This window comes from Yamadazyma tenuis, chromosome 2 (assembly GCF_029203305.1).
Source record: "Yamadazyma tenuis chromosome 2, complete sequence".
In the NCBI taxonomy this organism is placed as follows: domain Eukaryota; kingdom Fungi; phylum Ascomycota; class Pichiomycetes; order Serinales; family Debaryomycetaceae; genus Yamadazyma; species Yamadazyma tenuis.
This window is the reverse complement of record NC_089462.1, coordinates 173,418-191,765: the sequence shown is the minus strand read 5'-3', so window position 1 is coordinate 191,765 and position 18,348 is coordinate 173,418. Positions and strand designations below refer to the sequence as shown.

At 42.9% G+C, this 18,348-nt stretch overlaps 11 protein-coding genes across 11 annotated transcripts; 5 read left to right on the top strand and 6 right to left on the bottom strand. All coding sequences in view use genetic code 12, as the record gives it.

Annotated features, from left to right (window-relative positions):
• Positions 1 to 58: 58 nt before the first annotated feature.
• On the top strand, positions 59 to 805 carry TPI1 (triosephosphate isomerase; the record flags this gene model as incomplete). Its single annotated transcript, XM_006690007.2, has 1 exon — positions 59 to 805. One exon carries the CDS (start codon positions 59 to 61, stop codon positions 803 to 805), a length of 747 nt encoding a protein of 248 aa, XP_006690070.1.
• A 128-nt stretch (positions 806 to 933) lies between these two features.
• scn1 (Cut9-interacting protein scn1) lies at positions 934 to 1,917 on the bottom strand (the record flags this gene model as incomplete). Its single annotated transcript, XM_066157644.1, has 2 exons — positions 934 to 1,531; positions 1,796 to 1,917. 2 exons carry the CDS (start codon positions 1,915 to 1,917, stop codon positions 934 to 936), a joined length of 720 nt encoding a protein of 239 aa, XP_066013741.1.
• Positions 1,918 to 2,071: 154 nt separating this feature from the next.
• TPS3 (Trehalose-6-P synthase/phosphatase complex subunit) lies at positions 2,072 to 5,385 on the top strand (the record flags this gene model as incomplete). The annotated part of the gene is made up of 2 exons (XM_006690009.2): positions 2,072 to 2,094; positions 2,154 to 5,385. 2 exons carry the CDS (start codon positions 2,072 to 2,074, stop codon positions 5,383 to 5,385), a joined length of 3,255 nt encoding a protein of 1,084 aa, XP_006690072.1.
• Positions 5,386 to 5,432: 47 nt separating this feature from the next.
• Positions 5,433 to 6,347, bottom strand: PSN45_001348 (uncharacterized protein; the record flags this gene model as incomplete). Its single annotated transcript, XM_006690434.1, has 1 exon — positions 5,433 to 6,347. One exon carries the CDS (start codon positions 6,345 to 6,347, stop codon positions 5,433 to 5,435), a length of 915 nt encoding a protein of 304 aa, XP_006690497.1.
• A 139-nt stretch (positions 6,348 to 6,486) lies between these two features.
• Positions 6,487 to 6,945, top strand: TIF11 (Translation initiation factor 1A; the record flags this gene model as incomplete). The annotated part of the gene is made up of 1 exon (XM_006690010.2): positions 6,487 to 6,945. The coding sequence occupies one exon, from the start codon at positions 6,487 to 6,489 to the stop codon at positions 6,943 to 6,945; it is 459 nt and encodes a 152-aa protein (XP_006690073.1).
• A 127-nt stretch (positions 6,946 to 7,072) lies between these two features.
• On the bottom strand, positions 7,073 to 8,176 carry PSN45_001346 (uncharacterized protein; the record flags this gene model as incomplete). Its single annotated transcript, XM_006690436.1, has 1 exon — positions 7,073 to 8,176. The coding sequence occupies one exon, from the start codon at positions 8,174 to 8,176 to the stop codon at positions 7,073 to 7,075; it is 1,104 nt and encodes a 367-aa protein (XP_006690499.1).
• A 602-nt stretch (positions 8,177 to 8,778) lies between these two features.
• Positions 8,779 to 9,675, top strand: PSN45_001345 (uncharacterized protein; the record flags this gene model as incomplete). Its single annotated transcript, XM_066157643.1, has 2 exons — positions 8,779 to 8,962; positions 9,125 to 9,675. The coding sequence occupies 2 exons, from the start codon at positions 8,779 to 8,781 to the stop codon at positions 9,673 to 9,675; spliced, it is 735 nt and encodes a 244-aa protein (XP_066013740.1).
• A 54-nt stretch (positions 9,676 to 9,729) lies between these two features.
• PSN45_001344 (uncharacterized protein) lies at positions 9,730 to 12,561 on the bottom strand (the record flags this gene model as incomplete). Its single annotated transcript, XM_066157642.1, has 1 exon — positions 9,730 to 12,561. The coding sequence occupies one exon, from the start codon at positions 12,559 to 12,561 to the stop codon at positions 9,730 to 9,732; it is 2,832 nt and encodes a 943-aa protein (XP_066013739.1).
• An 82-nt stretch (positions 12,562 to 12,643) lies between these two features.
• On the bottom strand, positions 12,644 to 15,307 carry AKL1 (Ark- serine/threonine protein kinase; the record flags this gene model as incomplete). Its single annotated transcript, XM_006690012.2, has 1 exon — positions 12,644 to 15,307. One exon carries the CDS (start codon positions 15,305 to 15,307, stop codon positions 12,644 to 12,646), a length of 2,664 nt encoding a protein of 887 aa, XP_006690075.1.
• Positions 15,308 to 15,534: 227 nt separating this feature from the next.
• On the bottom strand, positions 15,535 to 17,820 carry ORC2 (Origin recognition complex subunit 2; the record flags this gene model as incomplete). Its single annotated transcript, XM_066157641.1, has 1 exon — positions 15,535 to 17,820. The coding sequence occupies one exon, from the start codon at positions 17,818 to 17,820 to the stop codon at positions 15,535 to 15,537; it is 2,286 nt and encodes a 761-aa protein (XP_066013738.1).
• A 212-nt stretch (positions 17,821 to 18,032) lies between these two features.
• On the top strand, positions 18,033 to 18,338 carry RPC11 (RNA polymerase III C11 subunit; the record flags this gene model as incomplete). Its single annotated transcript, XM_006690015.2, has 1 exon — positions 18,033 to 18,338. The coding sequence occupies one exon, from the start codon at positions 18,033 to 18,035 to the stop codon at positions 18,336 to 18,338; it is 306 nt and encodes a 101-aa protein (XP_006690078.1).
• Between the last annotated feature and the right edge of the window lie 10 nt (positions 18,339 to 18,348).

The following is an 18,348-nucleotide window of genomic DNA, read 5'->3' as shown; positions in this document are numbered from 1 at the left end:
AAAACCTCCAGCGTTTGCTACTTTTACTTTTAAATCTAAACTATTACATTTATACATCATGGCCCGTCAATTCTTTGTAGGAGGAAACTTCAAGATGAACGGTACTAAAGAGTCCGTCACCAAAATCGTCGAAAGCTTGAACGCTGCTGATTTACCTGCTAATGTCCTGGTGGTTATTGCTCCCCCAGCCCCATACATTTCTTTGGCAGTTGAAAAGAACACCCAGAAAACCGTCGAAATTTCCGCTCAAAACGTCTACACCAAGGCTTCTGGTGCCTACACGGGTGAGATTTCCGCCAACCAGGTGTTGGACCTCGGTGCTACTTGGACTTTAACTGGACACTCTGAAAGAAGAACCTTAATCAAGGAAAGTGACGAGTTCATTGCTGAAAAGACCAAGTTCGCCTTGGAACAAGGCTTGTCTGTTATTTTGTGTATCGGAGAAACCTTGGAAGAAAGAAAGGCCGATGTCACTTTACAGATTTGTGCCAGACAATTGGATGCTGTTTCCAAGATTGTGTCTGACTGGTCCAAGATTGTTGTTGCTTACGAACCAGTTTGGGCCATCGGAACCGGTTTGGCTGCCACTCCAGAGGATGCGCAAGAAACCCACAAGGGAATCAGAGAACATTTGGCTAAGACCATCGGTGCTGAACAGGCCGAAAAGGTTCAAATCTTGTACGGTGGTTCTGTCAACGGAAAGAATGCAGTGGAATTCAAGGACAAGGTTGATGTTGATGGGTTCTTGGTCGGAGGCGCCTCTTTGAAGCCAGAATTCGTTGATATCATCAAGTCTAGATTGTAGGTCCTTGACAGTTTTATAGGAGAATATAACTTCGAGTATGGTTTGTAGGCCAGCAGGTTGAGGTATGCATTGCTACTAATATGGTGTCTACATTTGCACATCTACATCATGTTGGGAACACCAGTTGATCAGTGAGTATGTTTGTACAAGTTCTGCTTTATAATAGCATAGAACCTCTCGAGGTCCCAGCCTCGACTTACACGAATGGTCTCGGCAATACCGAAGAGATGGTCGGTATAATCCCTCTCCAAATGCTTGTCGATACTGATATCTGTTTCAATTAGGATCTGACTATCATCGAGATACCCAACCAACTCATTAAGTTGCAGCCGTTTGTCTTCCACACCATTTATATAGTGCGAGAACGAGAACCCGAGGTCCTGGTCCCGCTTCCTATACTCTGCCACCCACCGGCGCCCCTGGTCCACCGACCCGCTGAATGAGTGAAGAATTACTTGGGGAATCTGGTGATATTCTCGAACTATATCAAAAAGTGGCCCATGAGCTTTGACACAGTGAAGAGAAACAGGCCGTTGCAAGTCATTAGCAAGCTGTAGCATGACTCGTAGTATCGCCACTTGATGGTCGATTTTAACTCTGCAAGCGCTTAGCTTCACCTCGGAGTTATTCAGGTCCTGGTTTCCATAGTACCCGTTTGAAGGGATCCGAAACATCTTATCAAGACCAATTTCACCAATTCCAGAGCCAGGGTGTTTGTGTAATAGGCTTTGTATAGCTTTCGAGTGTTTGTGGAGGTCAATTGGTATTGGTAGTACCGCTAATAACTCCGGTGAGGGTGCTGGCGATAAAATCTCATTATAGTGTATTTCCTTGAGCGTTTCTGTATTTGTATCGGAGAGAGTAGTGAATAGATGTGTGTACCATGGATGAATCCCAAAGAAGCCTTGGAATACCGGAGATTTTAAGTGATCCATCATATCATCGAGGATGTGCACATCGAGATGGTTGGTGGACATCACCTTAAAAAACCGTGAGGGCAATTGATACTGTTTATTCACAAGTTCCACCACTGCCTTGGAAGCCTCCAAAGTTAAAGACGTACTCAAGTGGCAGTGGGCATCACCTAGACGGGCTATTTCATAGTTTGTCATATTTGCAGTGGTTGCATCTCAATAGCAGCTTCAGAAAATCTGGGTTGCGCGACAATCATTAATGCAGCAAATCCACTTTCTAGAAATTCCATAGCAACAAACAACATATATAAAAGGTCCTATTCCCAAATTTTGTTCAATTGTAACCCTAAAAATGACAATAATTATCGGTTCATTGTATGTATCGTTGCCTCCCACGTTTTTGAATGTTTAGTGCTTTTACTAACACCTTGTAGGTTTTTACCCTATACAGTTCAGTTCGAGGTTGGTCTTCAAGACACATATGTGGAGAAAACCAGCCCGAATACCTCCGGTATCGCCAGCGCCAAAACACGTCCCAAGCGTCCCAGTGTGACCGGGTCGATGCCTGTCCCCATAAGACTGAGTTCTATCTTACCGTCATTGAGCAATGCTAACTCAAGTCATATTTCACCCAGCACATCTCCAACCCAGCACAAGCACACGGCGGTTCAAGAAGGTGGACCTAGTTCTGTCGAGGACTTCTTCTTACAACGTTACACGAAACCCGAACGTACGACTCTGGAAATCTTTGCTGAAAACTTGGATGAAAAATTACAGCCTCACTTCATCCAACCCAGATCGATGTTCTCCAAGAGAATGGACAGCTCGGTGGTGGATATAAAGAAACAGTCCAACGACTTTGGCTTGCCTTCATTGAAAATCAGCCGTTCAGGAACCAACTTGACTTCCCTTAATAGTGGTGGTTCGCATCTGACATCCAATGCATCTAAATCTCTGAATGTGGGTGCTAGCAGAGCAAATGCGTCTTTGAATCGGTCGGCATTATCTATGTCGTTGCAGAACAACAGTTCAACGTCAGTCATCGATCGAATAACTGAAGAGGTAGATGACGATGACGATGCTACAATTGCGGGTCATCACTTGGACATAGATAGTGACAACGACTGGGATAATGATTTTAACGAGATAACCAACCCCCGAGCAAAGATTAAGTTGGCACCTTTCGGGGGCTTCTCACATCCCAGCTTGGAGAAAGGAGTACTCTCGAAGTCGAGTATTTTTGAAACCAGCCCTTGGAAAGTGTTATTTGCTGCCAAAGGTAATGGGTCTTTGATCAAGGCCGTGAAAATGGCGGTGGGTGAAAACATCATCCATTCAAGAAAGTGGGTGGGAACATTGGCTATGCCTAGTGACGAGGTTCCCCAGCACGTGAAGGATGATATTTCTAGCACCCTCAAAAACGAATATTTCTCTGAAGTGGTATATCCCAGTGATTTGACATTTTCAGGCCATTACAAATCGTTTTGTAAGCTGGTGTTATGGCCCACCTTGCACTATGAGATTCCGGACAACCCTAAATCAAAGGCATTTGAAGATCATTCCTGGAGCCACTATAAAGCCTTGAATCAGATGATTGCAGACAAAATAGTCGATGTGTATAAAGCAGAAAACGGAGACCTAGATCCCGATGACCCAGAAAACATGATTTGGATTCACGACTACCATTTGTTGTTGGTGCCTCAAATGGTATTGGAGAAGCTTCCTCGTGCTAAGATCGGTCTTTTCTTGCATGTTTCGTTTCCATCATCGGAAGTGTTCCGTTGTTTGGCCCAAAGAGAAGCTTTGTTAAAGGGAATGCTAGGTGCCAGTGCTATTTCGTTCCAGACGGAGGAGTATGTTAGGCACTTTTTGCAGACTTGTTCAAGGTTGCTTTTGGCTGATACTAGTGATTATGGTATCAGTTATGATGGTAGATTCACTATGGTGAATACTATTCCTGTTGGTATTGATGCCAGTAGTCTCCATGAGTCTCTATTTTCTGACAGTGTCAAGGATTGGAGAAACAGAATCAGAGAAAGATGGTCTGATCAGAAGTTGATTGTCTCGAGAGACAAGTTGGACAAGTTGAGAGGTATAAAAGAAAAGTTATCAGCATACGAAAAATTCCTCCAAAAGCACCCATCTTACATTGATAACACTGTTTTGATTCAAGTATGTATTGGGACTCCCTCTGATGATGACTATTCAGCAGATGTCATGCAGATTGTCAGTCGAATCAATGCGATGGCCACCAATATATCGGTAAGCCAACCTGTGGTCCTTTTGCAACAAGATATAGCTTTTGACCAATACTTAGCTTTACAGGTTGAAGCTGATATGTTCATCGTCTCCTCAATGAGAGAGGGTTTGAATTTGACTTGTCATGAGTTCATCATTGCTTCGACCGAAAGAAAATCGCCGTTGATGTTGAGTGAGTTCACCGGTTCGTCCAACTTATTGGAGTTGGATGGACAGGGTGCGGTGTTGATAAACCCATGGGATGTGAATGATTTTTCCGAGAAGTATTATACTCTGTTAACCATGTCACCAGAAGAGAAATTGACTAGATGGACCAACTGTAACAGTGTTGTTGCTTGCCATGATTACAGAAGCTGGATTAAGGGATGTATGGCCAGTATTATTGAGGCATGGAAAATCAACCACGAAAGAAACAGAATCAACTTGAGCACATTTAGTAAGAATGTCTTCCAGAATTTTTATTCAGACAGTAAAGGTGGTAGCAGGTTATTCTTTATAAACTTGGAAACTGCTTCCGCAATCACGAGCTTTGCAGATAGCAGACCAGACAGTGTGCCTGTTTCGATGAAGACAAGGGACATCAAGAACTCGGATATTCTTCCTCCATCCCACCTAGCTACTCTTTTGAACAATGTGTTATCGGATGATAATAACAAGGTGTTTTTGTGTAGCTACATGAAGAGACTGACTCTCGATACCATGTTCAGAAGAGTTCCAAGTATGGGTTTGATTGCAGAGAATGGAGCCTACATCAAGTTCAAAGGATCAAAGAAGTGGATTTCGATCGTCAACGAACTGGAAATTGGTAACTGGATGCCTCAAGTAAGGCAACTCGTGGAAGCCAAGGTTGAGCGGCTCCCGGGTTCCAAGGCAGAAATAGAGGATTGTACGATTATTTTCAACCCGGGGAAGTCTATTTATGAGGATAAGCATAGAAGCATCGATCTTATGGGAGACTTAATTCAACATGTCAATTTACTCTTTGATGAAAGTGATGGTATTCACGCTTCATTGATCAGGAACAATGTGGTGATCCAGCAAAACCAATTAAGTTTAAGAGCACTCAATTTCTTGGTCCACTACTTCAATAATAATTCCCTCAACGACTTCAAACCTCGAGTGGTGAACGATTCTGCAACGTCTACTCCCATCAAGGAAAAGACTCCTTCTCTTGAGTATCCGAATGATGGACATGGAGTTTCAGGTCTCTTTGTTAGTGGAGGAACCACCTCCGTGGATGAACCCAATTTCCAACTTGGAAACACGTTGGGAGACCAAAACGTCATTCCCAATGTGTTGACAGTAGCGGCTTTGGATAGTAACTGCAAGAGTACCTCGGCCAAGTACGGTGTTGCGGGAAGAAATGAGTTGTTGAGTATCATCTCGACATCGATTGCAAATATGTAGACATGATCGTTACATTCACTATAAGTTGTATATAAATAAAAGGTCGCCTAAAACTGGTTGTCTTTGTAGCTGGCCATCACCACGGTATTGAAGTCATCAAGGGTTTCCAACAATGCCTTTTCGTCTTTATCCGAGAGTGAGTCATATCTGTTCCAGTAGTACTGTTGAAATTCATGTTCAGTGACATACGGCACCTCTTTTGGACGATTTACCACCCAGAGATTCTCCTTTGACCTTTTATGTGTTTCTCTATCGTCTTCCATTCTCAGAAGAATCTGTTTTCTTGACAATTCGTTAGGGCCATATTTATCCTTGGGCCTCAAATTGAACATTTCCGACTCTTTAACCTCTTGTTCCACCGGTTTTTGGTGTTTAAGAAGCCTAAGTCTCTCATAGTAGCTTTGTTTACGCTTCTGGGAAAGTAATTCCCAGGTCCGAGTCACAGGATCGTTGGCAGAATCTGAATTCTCAAGGGTAATGTTGGGATAGGGAACATTCAAATCGATGTTTTGTCTGTCATTATCGTCCAAAATATCTGGACTGAAGGACGAGAAGTCATCTTCAAACTTCTGGCAGTCAATCTTCAACACCCGAGAAATATTTCGAAGACTGTTGAAAACACTATGGAGATTGTAATTGTTGGAAGCAGGTAACACATCCAATAAAATCAGGGGTAGTGAGTTTTTGACACTGGAAATGTAAGGATATGAGTAGTTGGACCGCGGTTGCAGTGATATAGTATGAGACTCGTTAACCAAGATATCGATAAACTGAAAGATGGTAGATTTGGTATTGACCTCGATTTTGGGGTCCTGGAGAATACTCATGATGGAAGTAAACAAGTAGTCTTCATTTTCCCAGTTTTTGATGGCGAAGTGTGCCGCTTTGCGCAAGCTCTGCACAGTTGGGTTCAACTCACGCAATAGTTGAGTGAATTGGGTGTTTGCCTCAAAAGAATCCATGTAGTCTTCCCAAGCACAGAAAAGCAGCACGAAATTGAATATCAAGTGCAGCGCGCGGCCTGTACACGACTGTTGACACCATAAAATTTTTTCTCAAACCATCGAGTTTTTTATAGATACAGCAAATCGTACTTACACCATGGGAAAATCTGGTAAAGGTAAAGGAGGAAAGAACAGAAGAAGAGGAAAGAACGACAACTCGGGACAAAAGAGAGAATTGATCTACAAGGAAGAGTCCCAAGAATATGCCCAAATTACCAAGATGTTAGGTAACGGTAGACTAGAGGTCAGTTGTTTTGATGGTATCAAGAGAATGGGCCACATTAGAGGTAAGTTGAGAAAGAAGGTATGGATGGGCCAAGGTGATATTATCTTGGTTTGTTTGAGGGAATTTCAAGACGAAACCTGTGATGTTGTTCACAAGTACAACTCAGACGAGGCTAGAACCTTAAAGAATGTGGGAGAATTACCAGAAAACGCAAAGATCAATGAAACCGATACTTTTGGAGGAGACGAAGACGAAGACGTCAACTTCGAGTTCGGGGCTGAAGATTCGGAAGAAGAGGGAGCTGATGAATTGGACATTGACGACATCTAATTAGAACATCTACCTGCTGCATTATATAGGGTTTTCTTCTGTCGAAGAGTGTATTTTAAACAACGAAATATATATTTATGTTAAAACCTTGATATAGTACACGAGCCAGGGCCATTCACGGCTGTGTTTAGTTTCTATGCGTGGCTTGAATGGTGGTAGCGTCTTCATCACTTTCCAATTCAAAGCTATCGAATCTTCTTAACCCTACTGTTTCTTCATCGTAGTCTCCTCTCGAGACTTGCATGGATCTCCTCAACGACTGGAACCCAGTGACACCTCCATCCATTGGGCCAATGTCTTTACCGGTGTGAACTCCGAAGATTTCTCTGGTTCTGTCTTCGTTCTCTTTTCTTGAGATGTTCAACAAGTACACCCCAGAGAAGATGATCAAGAACCCGATCAATAATGAGATGATGTTGACAGCCGACGTAGTGTTGAATCCTCTGAAGAGAATGAACGAAGCTACCAACGTGCACGTCGTGAACGTGACATAGTACAACGGGTTCACAATCGAAGTGTCGAACTGGTCCAAGGCCTTGTTGAAGTAGTTCATTTGGGTCACGATACATACACCCACCACAAGCACAAAGAAGTATGTGGACAAGTGGGTGAACTGGTTGTTTCCTCTGAAAGTCAATTTCAAGGCAATTCCAAACGCTTTAATGGACATCACCGAGATGCTACCAACCGAAGAGCAGATCGAAATGTAGATCATTGGGTTGGTATGGCCATACTTTGGTACAATCTTGTAGATGGTGAACAACGAGTAAACCGTCACCAAGAAGCAGTAAAACAAGAATCCAGGCTTGAAGGCATAGCCCAAGATTTCATCAACAGTTTCGATCTCTTTATCTGGTGGAGCGTGTAACACTATAATAACGGACCCCAACAAGCAGATGGCACAGCCCATCTTTCCGAGGGTTCCCAACTCTTCCTTCAAGAAGATGGCTGCCAACACAGCACCAATAATAACTGATAAGGCACCTAAAGGAGTCACCAAAATCGGAGGAGCAAACGTATATGCAGCAAAGTTGGCGATTTCTCCTATGGCCATCGTTACCATACCCGCCCACCAGATAGGATTACCAAGGTACTCGTGTCCATCGGCGTTACTGTTTCCACTTCTGTGGGAGGCATCTAAAAGACCCTTTTTCGTGACAATAAACGAAACACCTATGGCCAATGAAGAGGACATGGCGAGCGCCAAACCAATATATTTATCATCCACCATGGCTGATGTTGTGTGTACAAAAGAATGAAATATGTGACGAGTGTAGTTTGATCTCTTCAAATAACCGGTCCCGATGTTGGGTTATAACAAGAGAAGGTAGATTCAGTCTTTATTTTTACTGAGATCGAAACGCGGTAATGTGTGTTTACCCAGCAGCGCCTGGTTTGTGCGGGGCACGTGAAAGGGTGTTCATACACCTAAAAGAAGTAGTGAATGAATGGCGGGTGGTGAAGGGGCGCCGGTTATTGGGTTGAGAGATGGTAAGTCAGAGACGGTATGTTGAGAAATACGAATTCATAACGAGCTTGTGTGTCAGTATGTAGTGAATCCAAGGCCAATGGTATATAAACCGACAAGTAGTACGTTCATGGATAACAGGGGCATACCTTTATATGAATAGTTATAACGGAATATACGTATATGATAATTGTATGTTTTACTGCCTTCCAATATTGTATATCTCTCATTCTATGGTTATGTACAGCCACGGTTGCAAAAGGAACAAAGCTGCGAAAAACATCGAGCACAAACACCTTTGGCAACTACCATTCTTTCAAATGCTGTACAACCAAGTGCATCAACAAGAACTGAGACCAATAAACATGATCTCCTTTCCTGAGTTAGAGATTGCAATAGGCATTATCTCTCAGGTTTACTCAATTGTTTCCTTCTGGTTGAAACAGCAATATGAATCCACCGTGGCGCAAGCTTCTGTTCATCATTATGTGCAACTTATTCTGGAGAACTCCAGTTTCCTAGAATATTTGTGGCTCTCGTGTCACTTAGGTACAATATGGGGGGTTACTATGGCATTCATTCTGATTTTAAAATGTCCCCTGCTATTTGAACACTACTACCACTTAGCTGCAGTTAATATTACTATTACCTACTTTATTGTACTTTATCGCCATTTTTCCATTATCATCAGGAACAAGACCTCAGTAAAAGGCTTCGTTCCCATATCCACCATTGTCAAGTCTGAAAATACCCTCTTGTTGGTGATTTCAATGCTTTTGTTATACACACCAAACGTCTTCAAGTTGTTTCCCTTCATGTTGTACTCAATCTTCAACATAAACTCGGTAATATTTAGGTACGTCTGGGAAGACCCTTTACTTTCCAAGAAGTTTTCTCCCTACTTGACCACCTTCGAAGAAAATGTTTGCATTGCCTCGTCAGCCTTGGAGCTCTTACTTGTTCCAGTTTACTTGATGAATTCCACCAGTGGTAGCGGATTTGCCTATTGTTTTATCCTACTCCTCAAACTCGAGTCTTCAGATAACTTGAGGGCCATATTTGTTTTGTATTGCAGAGTTTCTTGCCATCAGATGTGTAAGTACTTGTCACAGAGCCAGATTTTAAGAATAAAAGGTGCGTTGGAGGTTATTGAGTTTCTCTTTCCTACTCAAATTTATCCCATCGACAACCATAAAAGAGTATCAAAACAGAGAGTAGCTTCATTGAACTTTGAAAACCTTGAAATTGTCGACGATATCTAGCTAAATAGTTTGAAACACATTGCTACTAACCTGGTAAATCCCCCACCTTGGAATCTAGTTAGAAAACTCTTCTTTCAAATCTTGTAGTCTATACCATCCATCGGAGTCCTCCCAGGTATCCTTTCCCTTCGACATGAGCGACCTAATTGACTGTTTGGCCTTGTACTTCCAGTCTTTGCACACCAAATCGCCTGCATTGTGTTTACCTGCCATTTGTCCCAAAGACTCATAAGCCGCAGTTAAATCAGCACATGCATCGACGGCCTCATTCCATACCTGCTCACTTGTCTCTAAATCAGGGTTTCCTGTAACAGCTCTGTAGGCTTTCTCATGGCAGTCCAATGAGGCCCAAGGTCTCTTTCTCCACAACTCAACTCGGGCAACAATTCTCCAGCATCTTGAGGAGGTGGTGATGACTTTAGGAATGATGTTACATATTAAGTCAATACAAGAAGTTTGGAAATGTGTCAACCGTCCATCTTCTTCTGTAGGGTATTCTGTCGACACTAATATTTCCACCAACTTCTCTACAATAGGAATATCAATTGAGCCTTCACCTTCAGAACCTCCCTTAATGTCCACCAATTCTCTTGTTGCAATCAACACGTCGTTCCACTCGTGTAACTTCAAAGCCACAATCAAGTAGTTCTCATAGATCTTCCAAGACCGTGACCGCTTGGTTTCATTGGCTGCTCTCACGGCCTTCTTAAGAGCGTTGAAGGCAGGTCTGGTCTTTTCTTGTTTCAATAAGGATGTAGCAAGATTGGACCATGCATGAGAGTTGACATCGTCCAAGGAAACGCACCGGGTGAAAGCTTCAGCGGCCAACTCATACTGTTCACTCTCCAATCCACAGCACCCATAGAAGAACCAGTTTTCGTAACTCAATGGGTTGACTTGCAAAGCATGGTTCATGTGGATGATAGCCAAATTTAAATTCTTGCTTAACCCAGTCAGTTGAGGAGGAGAATAGTAGTAATGCGAAAGAGAAGCTTTGGCCTTGTGGTACTTTCCGATTTCCCAAGCTTTCTCCCATAATTCTGGGTCTTGAGTGATATCCCCAAGGATAGAAACGGCTCTGGCATCTTCTGGGTGTAATCTAATTCTTTCCAATAAAATCCTCTTTGCTTCTTGTTCTTGTTCAACAGCTGCGTAGCAAAGTGCTGTCTCACATGATAACTGTAATCGTTCAAATATTTCAAGGGCAGACCTTATCACCCCGATAGACATGTACTTTTCAGCCAACTTCATGTCCATTGACCATTGGGGCATTAAAGTCATCTGGTGAATAAACCGTAACCTTGAAGCAGCAGGACTTGAATCATCCAAAGATGCTTCTTCTTGGGCTTGAGGAATGATTCTTGTCTTAATCTTGATACCAATTTCCTCGATTAAAGAAGTCATCTGAAGGATACCTCTTTCGATTGTCTTTGCCTTCCCCGTCTCTAACAAAGATCTTTCCCATAAGGCCCTGGAGAAAATCGACCAGTTCACCTGTTTTGAGTCCATGTATAAGATTCTACTCACGAGAGCAAGAAGTTCTTCCTCCACTAGAGAGTTTCCAGAAGGGGTCGTCTGCCTAATGGTAGTCAACCTCAACAATAACTGAATGTTATCCAACTCATTCAACGGAGGTTGATTATTTGGATCTATACCCTTCAATGATACGGGTATATCTTCCTGCTTTGGGGCAATAGGAAGTAACTTTTCCACGTTGTGGTCTTGTTCAGGCTCACCAGGGTCAAATTTGATTCTCTTGGTGTCAGGCTGATCTGGCATTTCCAAGTCCTCAAGAGACTCAAAGTGAGGCCTTTCCAACAAGAGATCGGAATTCAAATCATGGCTTTCTGGGGCATCGTCCTGATTGTGTTCAGGTTCATAGAAGTCGGTGGATTGACTCTTTGCAAGTAAAATGAGATTCGCCGTATGGAACTTTTGATACTTGGTTCTCTTGGCTCTGGCTCCCGTCAACACTAATGCAAGGTCCGAAATCTTTCTCACTTGCCCAAGTAAGGGAATTGCAAGAGACTCGGTTTGACTATGAATATTCAACCTGGCATTTTCGAGGTAGTAAATGATCTGTAAGTACTTTTGCAAATGTGGTTCATTGTCTTCACTGGAAATGACAGTGTTTACGATGTCTGGAGTGATGAGTAGCGTGCAAATGGAAGGAATCGTGCTAGAAGGTTCCGAAAACAAAGATGTTTGCACTTGTAACGCTCTGGACCTCCACCACAAAGCACTTGCAATTATAGGGTTGGATTTGTTAGCCTCTTTCAATGCATTAGTGGAAGCACTACAGTCTTCAATATTAACATTGGTAGACAGACCCACCAAAGACTGGTTTTCGCTGACATTTGTGAGTCTTTCAAATATCAAGCACGAAATGATGAAGAACACCGGATCAACACTCAAGTCGTACGGAGTTTGGCCTTCTAATGACAACAACTTCAAGGCCTCGAACTGCACCAAGTGCTCATCTACGTCTGGAAATAACACTGCCTGTGTGAATCCAACGCTGGGTCCGGTAAAATTGAGTTGGATGAACGTCTGGAGAAAAGCAATGGCTATCACTTGTAAATGAACATCTGCTAAGGAACCAAATTTGGCCTGAAACGAATCAAACAACTGGTCCGTATATTCTCTTAGCACGTGGCTAAGATCAGAACTAGGAAACAAGCTCAACTGTTGTTTTACGGTGTCTCCATATAATATTGGATCATACTCATTACCACGAATGAGCTCTGAAGATCTACCTTTGGCTATGTGCAAAATTGGATTGTAGGCAGATTGGATGTCTTCAGGAATATCTATTGTCTCGAACTTCTTGACAGGCGCCAAGAGGAGCAAGTTGGCAAGCAACTTCTTTACAGCTGCTTCACTCATGTATCAAGCACGAAAAAAATTTGAAGAGATGCGCATCTTAGTAATCTGGAGTATCTATATTGAGTGTATATGTAGAGTGCGTCTATGAGTTTTGGATCAAGCGTGACAACCTTTTCTTGCTTTCTCCTGACGTGCTCTCTGACCGCTTGTGCTCTCCTGACCTTCGGGCCAGCTTCTTCAAAGAGCTGCGAATGGCCAATCGGTTCATCTGCTCTGGGTCCTCATCGTCTGAAGCCCAGTCTATAACCTCTTCTTGTACTCTGAAGTCAGACGGGTTGGAGATACTGGGCACTTTCTTCTTGAAGTGAGGGCGGTCGGACGGTTTCTGGAACTTGTCATCTAAATCCAAGTCAATCAACGAGTCGCTGAGTGGGTTGAGAAATGTACTTGTCATAATTGGAGTGGACAATGAAGATTCGGAGTCAAGGCCAATCTCCAAGTTTATTAGGTTCGGCTCTTCGGTAGAAGGCTTTTTGGGTGTAGAAGAATCGCCTCGGTTGTCACTGATGGAAAGGGAATTTACTTGTTGCAGTAATTGGGACGCTTTAGGCAAATGCTGCGTACTTCTGTAGTCACCCCAAGGATTAGTAAACTTCTTGGAATCGGAGGCACCATCTGTAGAAAAGTTGGCTTCTGAAACAGAACGAGGATTCACTGGAAATGGGTTCAAATTTTTACCTGAACCTGAGCGGATCATAGTAGAACTCGGGTATTGGACAGGATTTGACACTAGTGGCTGCGAAAGATAATTGCTACTCGCAGAGACTCTGTTATCCTTTATCATGGGCTCTCCTTTAGGAAAGGCTCCTGTCGTGCTATTCAGCACTGGGAGATCTTCACGGGCCTCGTAGCGAGTTTCTGCAACCTCCTTCTTCTCAAAGTTGTCCTTGCGAAGAAGCTTTAAATCGGTGGGAAGAAGCTGGTCGGTCTTTGTATCGGATACAACTTCGATACTGGGCTCTGGTTTTGCCTTACTAAGACTCAACTCTGACGAATTGTTACTCTTACTCAACCTTACCTTGGCGGGCTTGATTATGACATTCACATCTTCTTCATCCTCGCTTTCCAAATATCCACCGGCAGGTTCGGACTTAATACTTTGAGAAGTCTTTTGCTGAATTTGAAGAACATCAGTGGGAGATCGAGATTTAGACCCAAATATGTCGTCAACCAATTTTTCAGCCTCTTCACCCATACTAGGTTGGCGTTTCTCCCATGCCTCCTTCTTTTCAAATTCCGTGGAATACTTTTCCTTATTGGGCTCTGGCCTAAGGTATTGCTGTGACACTCCAGCTTGTTGGTAAGACATCCAATGGCTCAATTGATACTGGTAAGCCTGATGCAGATAGTTGTATTGCTGTAATTGTTCAGGTGTTAACCTTTGAAGGTCATGAGAACTTAAAATCGGTGGCTGAACTGGGTAGTTTGGTACCATGGGAAGTGGTGGGACAGCACTCTTCTCTATTTTCAGGTCTTTTGGACCGGCTGACTTAATACTACCAGTTCCACTTTTAGGGGCATCGTTTTCGACTATTATGTTTTCCAAAGAAGGATATCTTTGTTCCACGTCTTCAAGATCTGCCAAATCACCAAGCGTGGTATCCAAACCTTCTGTGGAAGAATCGTCACTTTCACTTACTTCAGGGTCAATAAAATCTTTCTCGTAAGCACTAGGTGCGAGGCTTTCTGCTTGTGGCTGTGGTTGTGGCTGTATCTGCTGCTGCTGTAGCTTTTTCTGTTGTTCAAAGTAATCTTGTTGTTGCTGTAAAAGATCCTTCTGTTTCTTCTGCTGATAGTCGTGCAAAGCTTGGAAATCATAGGATCCTACTTTGTAGATGTCTTGGATTTTCAACGTCTTGAAGTCTGCATTGGTCATCTTACACACCAATTTTATCACCTGGACAATATTTGGACGAAAGAATGGGTTTTCTTGCAACATAATGATGATAAGGTTCTTAAGATCTCCTGAATATACGGGAGCTGGTGGGAATTGAAAAGATGCATGCAAAATAGCAATGTCACCATTAGCTTCGAAAGGAGTAGTATAGTAGCACAATTTGTACAAAAAGCACCCCAACGCCCAAATATCCGATTTCTCGTCAATTGGGAGATTCCTATAAAGATCGATCATCTCGGGTGATCGGTATTGAGGAGTGGTTTGATAAGTGATATCATGGGCCAACGCTTGGAACTCCTGCTGGTTGGTAGGAGGCATCAATGGCAGACTAGTAGATCCAAAGTCACCTAGCTTGAACCGGTGATGGGCATTTATGAGCACGTTTTCGATCTTTATGTCTCTGTGGATCATCTTCAGTCTGTGCATCTCATAAACCCCTATGCTAATATCAAACATAATCAGAAGAATCTCAGACTCTGTGAGCTTGGTCTTTATCTTAGCGTTCATGTAGTCTAGTAAGGATCCATGGGGGCATAACTCCATCAACACAAGTACCTGATAAGCACCGGACTCCAACCTCTCGGCGTGTGAATCAAAGTATCTTACAACGCATCGGGAAAGTCTCAATTTCTTCATAACATCAACTTCTTTACGCAATTGATCCAACCCGCTCTTGTCGGGGACTATGACACGCTTCAAGCAGGCAATATCCGAATCATCTTCTTTGGGAGACATCTGGACTTTATATATGTGTGCAAATCCACCCTCGGAGAGGTAACTGAGTATGGTTATTTTATGAGACCCCACCGTCATTTTGGTCCCCTCTGGAAGCTTTTTCAAGGGTTCCATGGTGTTTGGCTAGGCTTTAAAGACGGAAACTCTATCAATTGTCGGTTTTCTAAGGAGGTGCACTCAATGGTACGGATGAGAATGTGTCAATTACAGGTTTCAATCCTTAACAAATGATTAACCCAAATAATCGCGAAAACACAACCAAGCCCTCTGATCTCAATGGCCATTTAATACTAATATAAAACTACAAACCTTATTTTGCTGCATTTAGTAGCGTAAATAATCTATTTCAACGATTCTTTCAAAAGCTTGTTCATCTCCTCGAATGTGTAGGCAATGAATACCTTCTCTGTACCTGCGTCATCCTTCGTCAATTTGCACATATTGTGTTCCAAAAATTCGGTTAGCATGGCTCGAAAACTGATCTCATTAGAGGTGACGAAATGCTCCATACAATTTTTGTGGAGAGCTTTGAAGTCGATGGCGGTTCGAAGAGTCCCTCTGGTAGAACGTACACCACTTTTGGGATTCAATTGTTTAATTCTCTCGATTTGCAGTTCAAGAAGAATCTTGTAAATCGTCTTGGAATTCTCATTCAATGCCCTCAATACAAACATGGCACCTCTACTGCTGGAAGTTCTTTTTGTTTTGCCAATGTCAATGGCATCTTTGAAGGATGTTTCCACAATATAAGGCTGGTATGTGGTGATATCATGGTATACAAAGTTGTAGTTCTCAGCCTTGAACAGGTCCCATAATAATGGTGCAGCGATGTTTTCGGCAGAACATATAAGCTTTACTTCAGGTAGATTTGCCAACTGACAAAGTTGCACTTGGGTTTTATCATCCCTTAAAGACTCTGAGTCAATGCAATGAATCACCAAAATGAGTCTTGGTTTCGGGCTTTTGGTATTTTTCCTCTGCCGCTCTAACTGCTTAAGCAAGAGAGGAAACGAATCCGATAAAATCTTGGAATAATGTCTTCTAACTCGGTATTCTTCAGGCACAAGTACCAGCACCAAGCTCTCCATGATGTCTTTTACCTTGCAAGATGGATTATATCCGTTCATCACCAATACATTTGGTATTTCTTCATTCTTCAACTGGTGGTACTTGGCTAACCAAGAAGTGAGATAGTTGGTTGCGAAATCGGTAATCAATTCAATTTTAGACCCGGTTCCATAGAAACAAATATTGAAATCTTGAGAGAGTTCAAAGCACCATTGATGATATGACTTCTTGAGAAGGTTCAGTAGTGCCAACTTTTGTTTAGGCTTGAAGTATTTCAATAACTCCACCCGATCCAAAAACTCCAGGTTACTGAGATCGATTCCCAAACTTGACAACAGATACACTGCATGTCGTTCTCTGTGGCTCATTTGGTCAAAGTATCCTTCTGTTCCTTCGGAGAAGTACGACCGGTCGTCCAATGCCTCTCCTTCCTTCGAGTTTTCCCATTTAATATTGGGTAAGTATTTTTTCACATACGAAGCTGGTAGCTCACCATCAGCACCTACCGGAGGAATAGGTAAAGGGTCGAACTTTTGCCTCTTGCTTCTGTCAAGTGTGACAAGTTCGTCTTCAGGAATCCCACTGATATAAGGAATATCCATGGGTTCCAAGTCATCCCAAAAAGTATCAGATGCGTTGGTTTTCTCTAGCTTTTTGATTGTAGTGGTTTCGCTTTTCACCGGATTGTTCGCTAGGAGATCAGCATCATCTTGCCTGAAAATAGAAAGAATCTCATATTTTGCCCGCTTCTTTCTGGGCGATTCATCCTCTGACGGCGGAACTGGTCGAAGTTTACGTGGACGACCACGTCCCCTTTTAGATGGAGTAGTTTGTACCTCGTATTTCGAAACAGCTTCATCTGAAAGCATCTCGTCACTGTCTTCCTCTCCGTCGATTTCACTGTCAATTTCAGAGACATCTTTATCGATCTCACTGTCATTGGCATCGTCTTCGTCTCCACTGTCAACATCTAGGATGATGGGTTTTCTTCGTACTCTGCGCTTTGCCCTCGTTTGAGTTGGAGTGGATTCAGGTGAGTCTGGTGGTGTCGCCTCCTTTACCGGGTCTTGATCCTCGTGTTCTGGCTCCAAATCCGTCACTAGTTCTTCGTCACTGGGATCAATCTCAAATGGAATATCCTGGCCAAACAAAAGACGAATACCTCCATTTTCCTCATGAGACAGCTGGATGATAGACTCAGCAATCCTTAAATCCTGTTCGTTCAACTCTTCTTGGCCATCGTCATAGAATGAGTCCTCGTCGTTCAAAATCGAACTTATCTTCACTCTGTGCGCTCGCTTAACAGCAGAATTATTCACGTCTTCAAAACTTCGTTTAGTAGGCGACGGTAGCCCTGCCCTCCCTCTCGGCGTTCTTGCCGGTGATATCTTCCTGTGACTTGGAGAAGGGAATATTATTCCCTTTCTGGATGGAGATGTGGTGGAAATATCTCTCACCGGAGATGGAGAGAGCTGAGGAAACACCGATATGACCCTCTTTATCAGGGGCGTCTCAAAACCTTTTTCAAGACCCTTGTTGTAATACTCTACTAAACCCATTTCTAAGTGCTCAATTGAGGTGCCCGAAGTTACAAAAATACTATTTTAAGGAAGCTATAGGTCCTATTCCAAGTTATGTAGATTGAGAACAAGCGACTGAAAAAGTGAGACTTTGATCTCTGCGCGTTAAGTTTTCTAGAGCTCTGCTCATCTTCAGTACACCTTTTTGCATTCCATTTATCATGCTATCATTTTGCCCATACTGCTCCAACATGTTGCTTCTATCGCTGGAGGATGGTGACTCGAACAAATTCTATTGTCCCACATGTCCTTATGAGTTCAAAATTAGTGGTTTCCAGATGTTCGATAAAAAGGTGCTTCCTAGAAAAGAAGTGGATGATGTTTTGGGTGGTGAAGGTGCTTGGGACAATGTGGACCAAACTCCAGCGCAGTGCCCTCGAGACTCGTGTGGTGGTGACAAAGCATACTTCTTCCAGTTACAAATCAGATCAGCTGATGAGCCTATGACCACTTTCTATAAATGTGTGAAATGCTCTCATCAATGGAGAGAAAACTAAATACAACAGT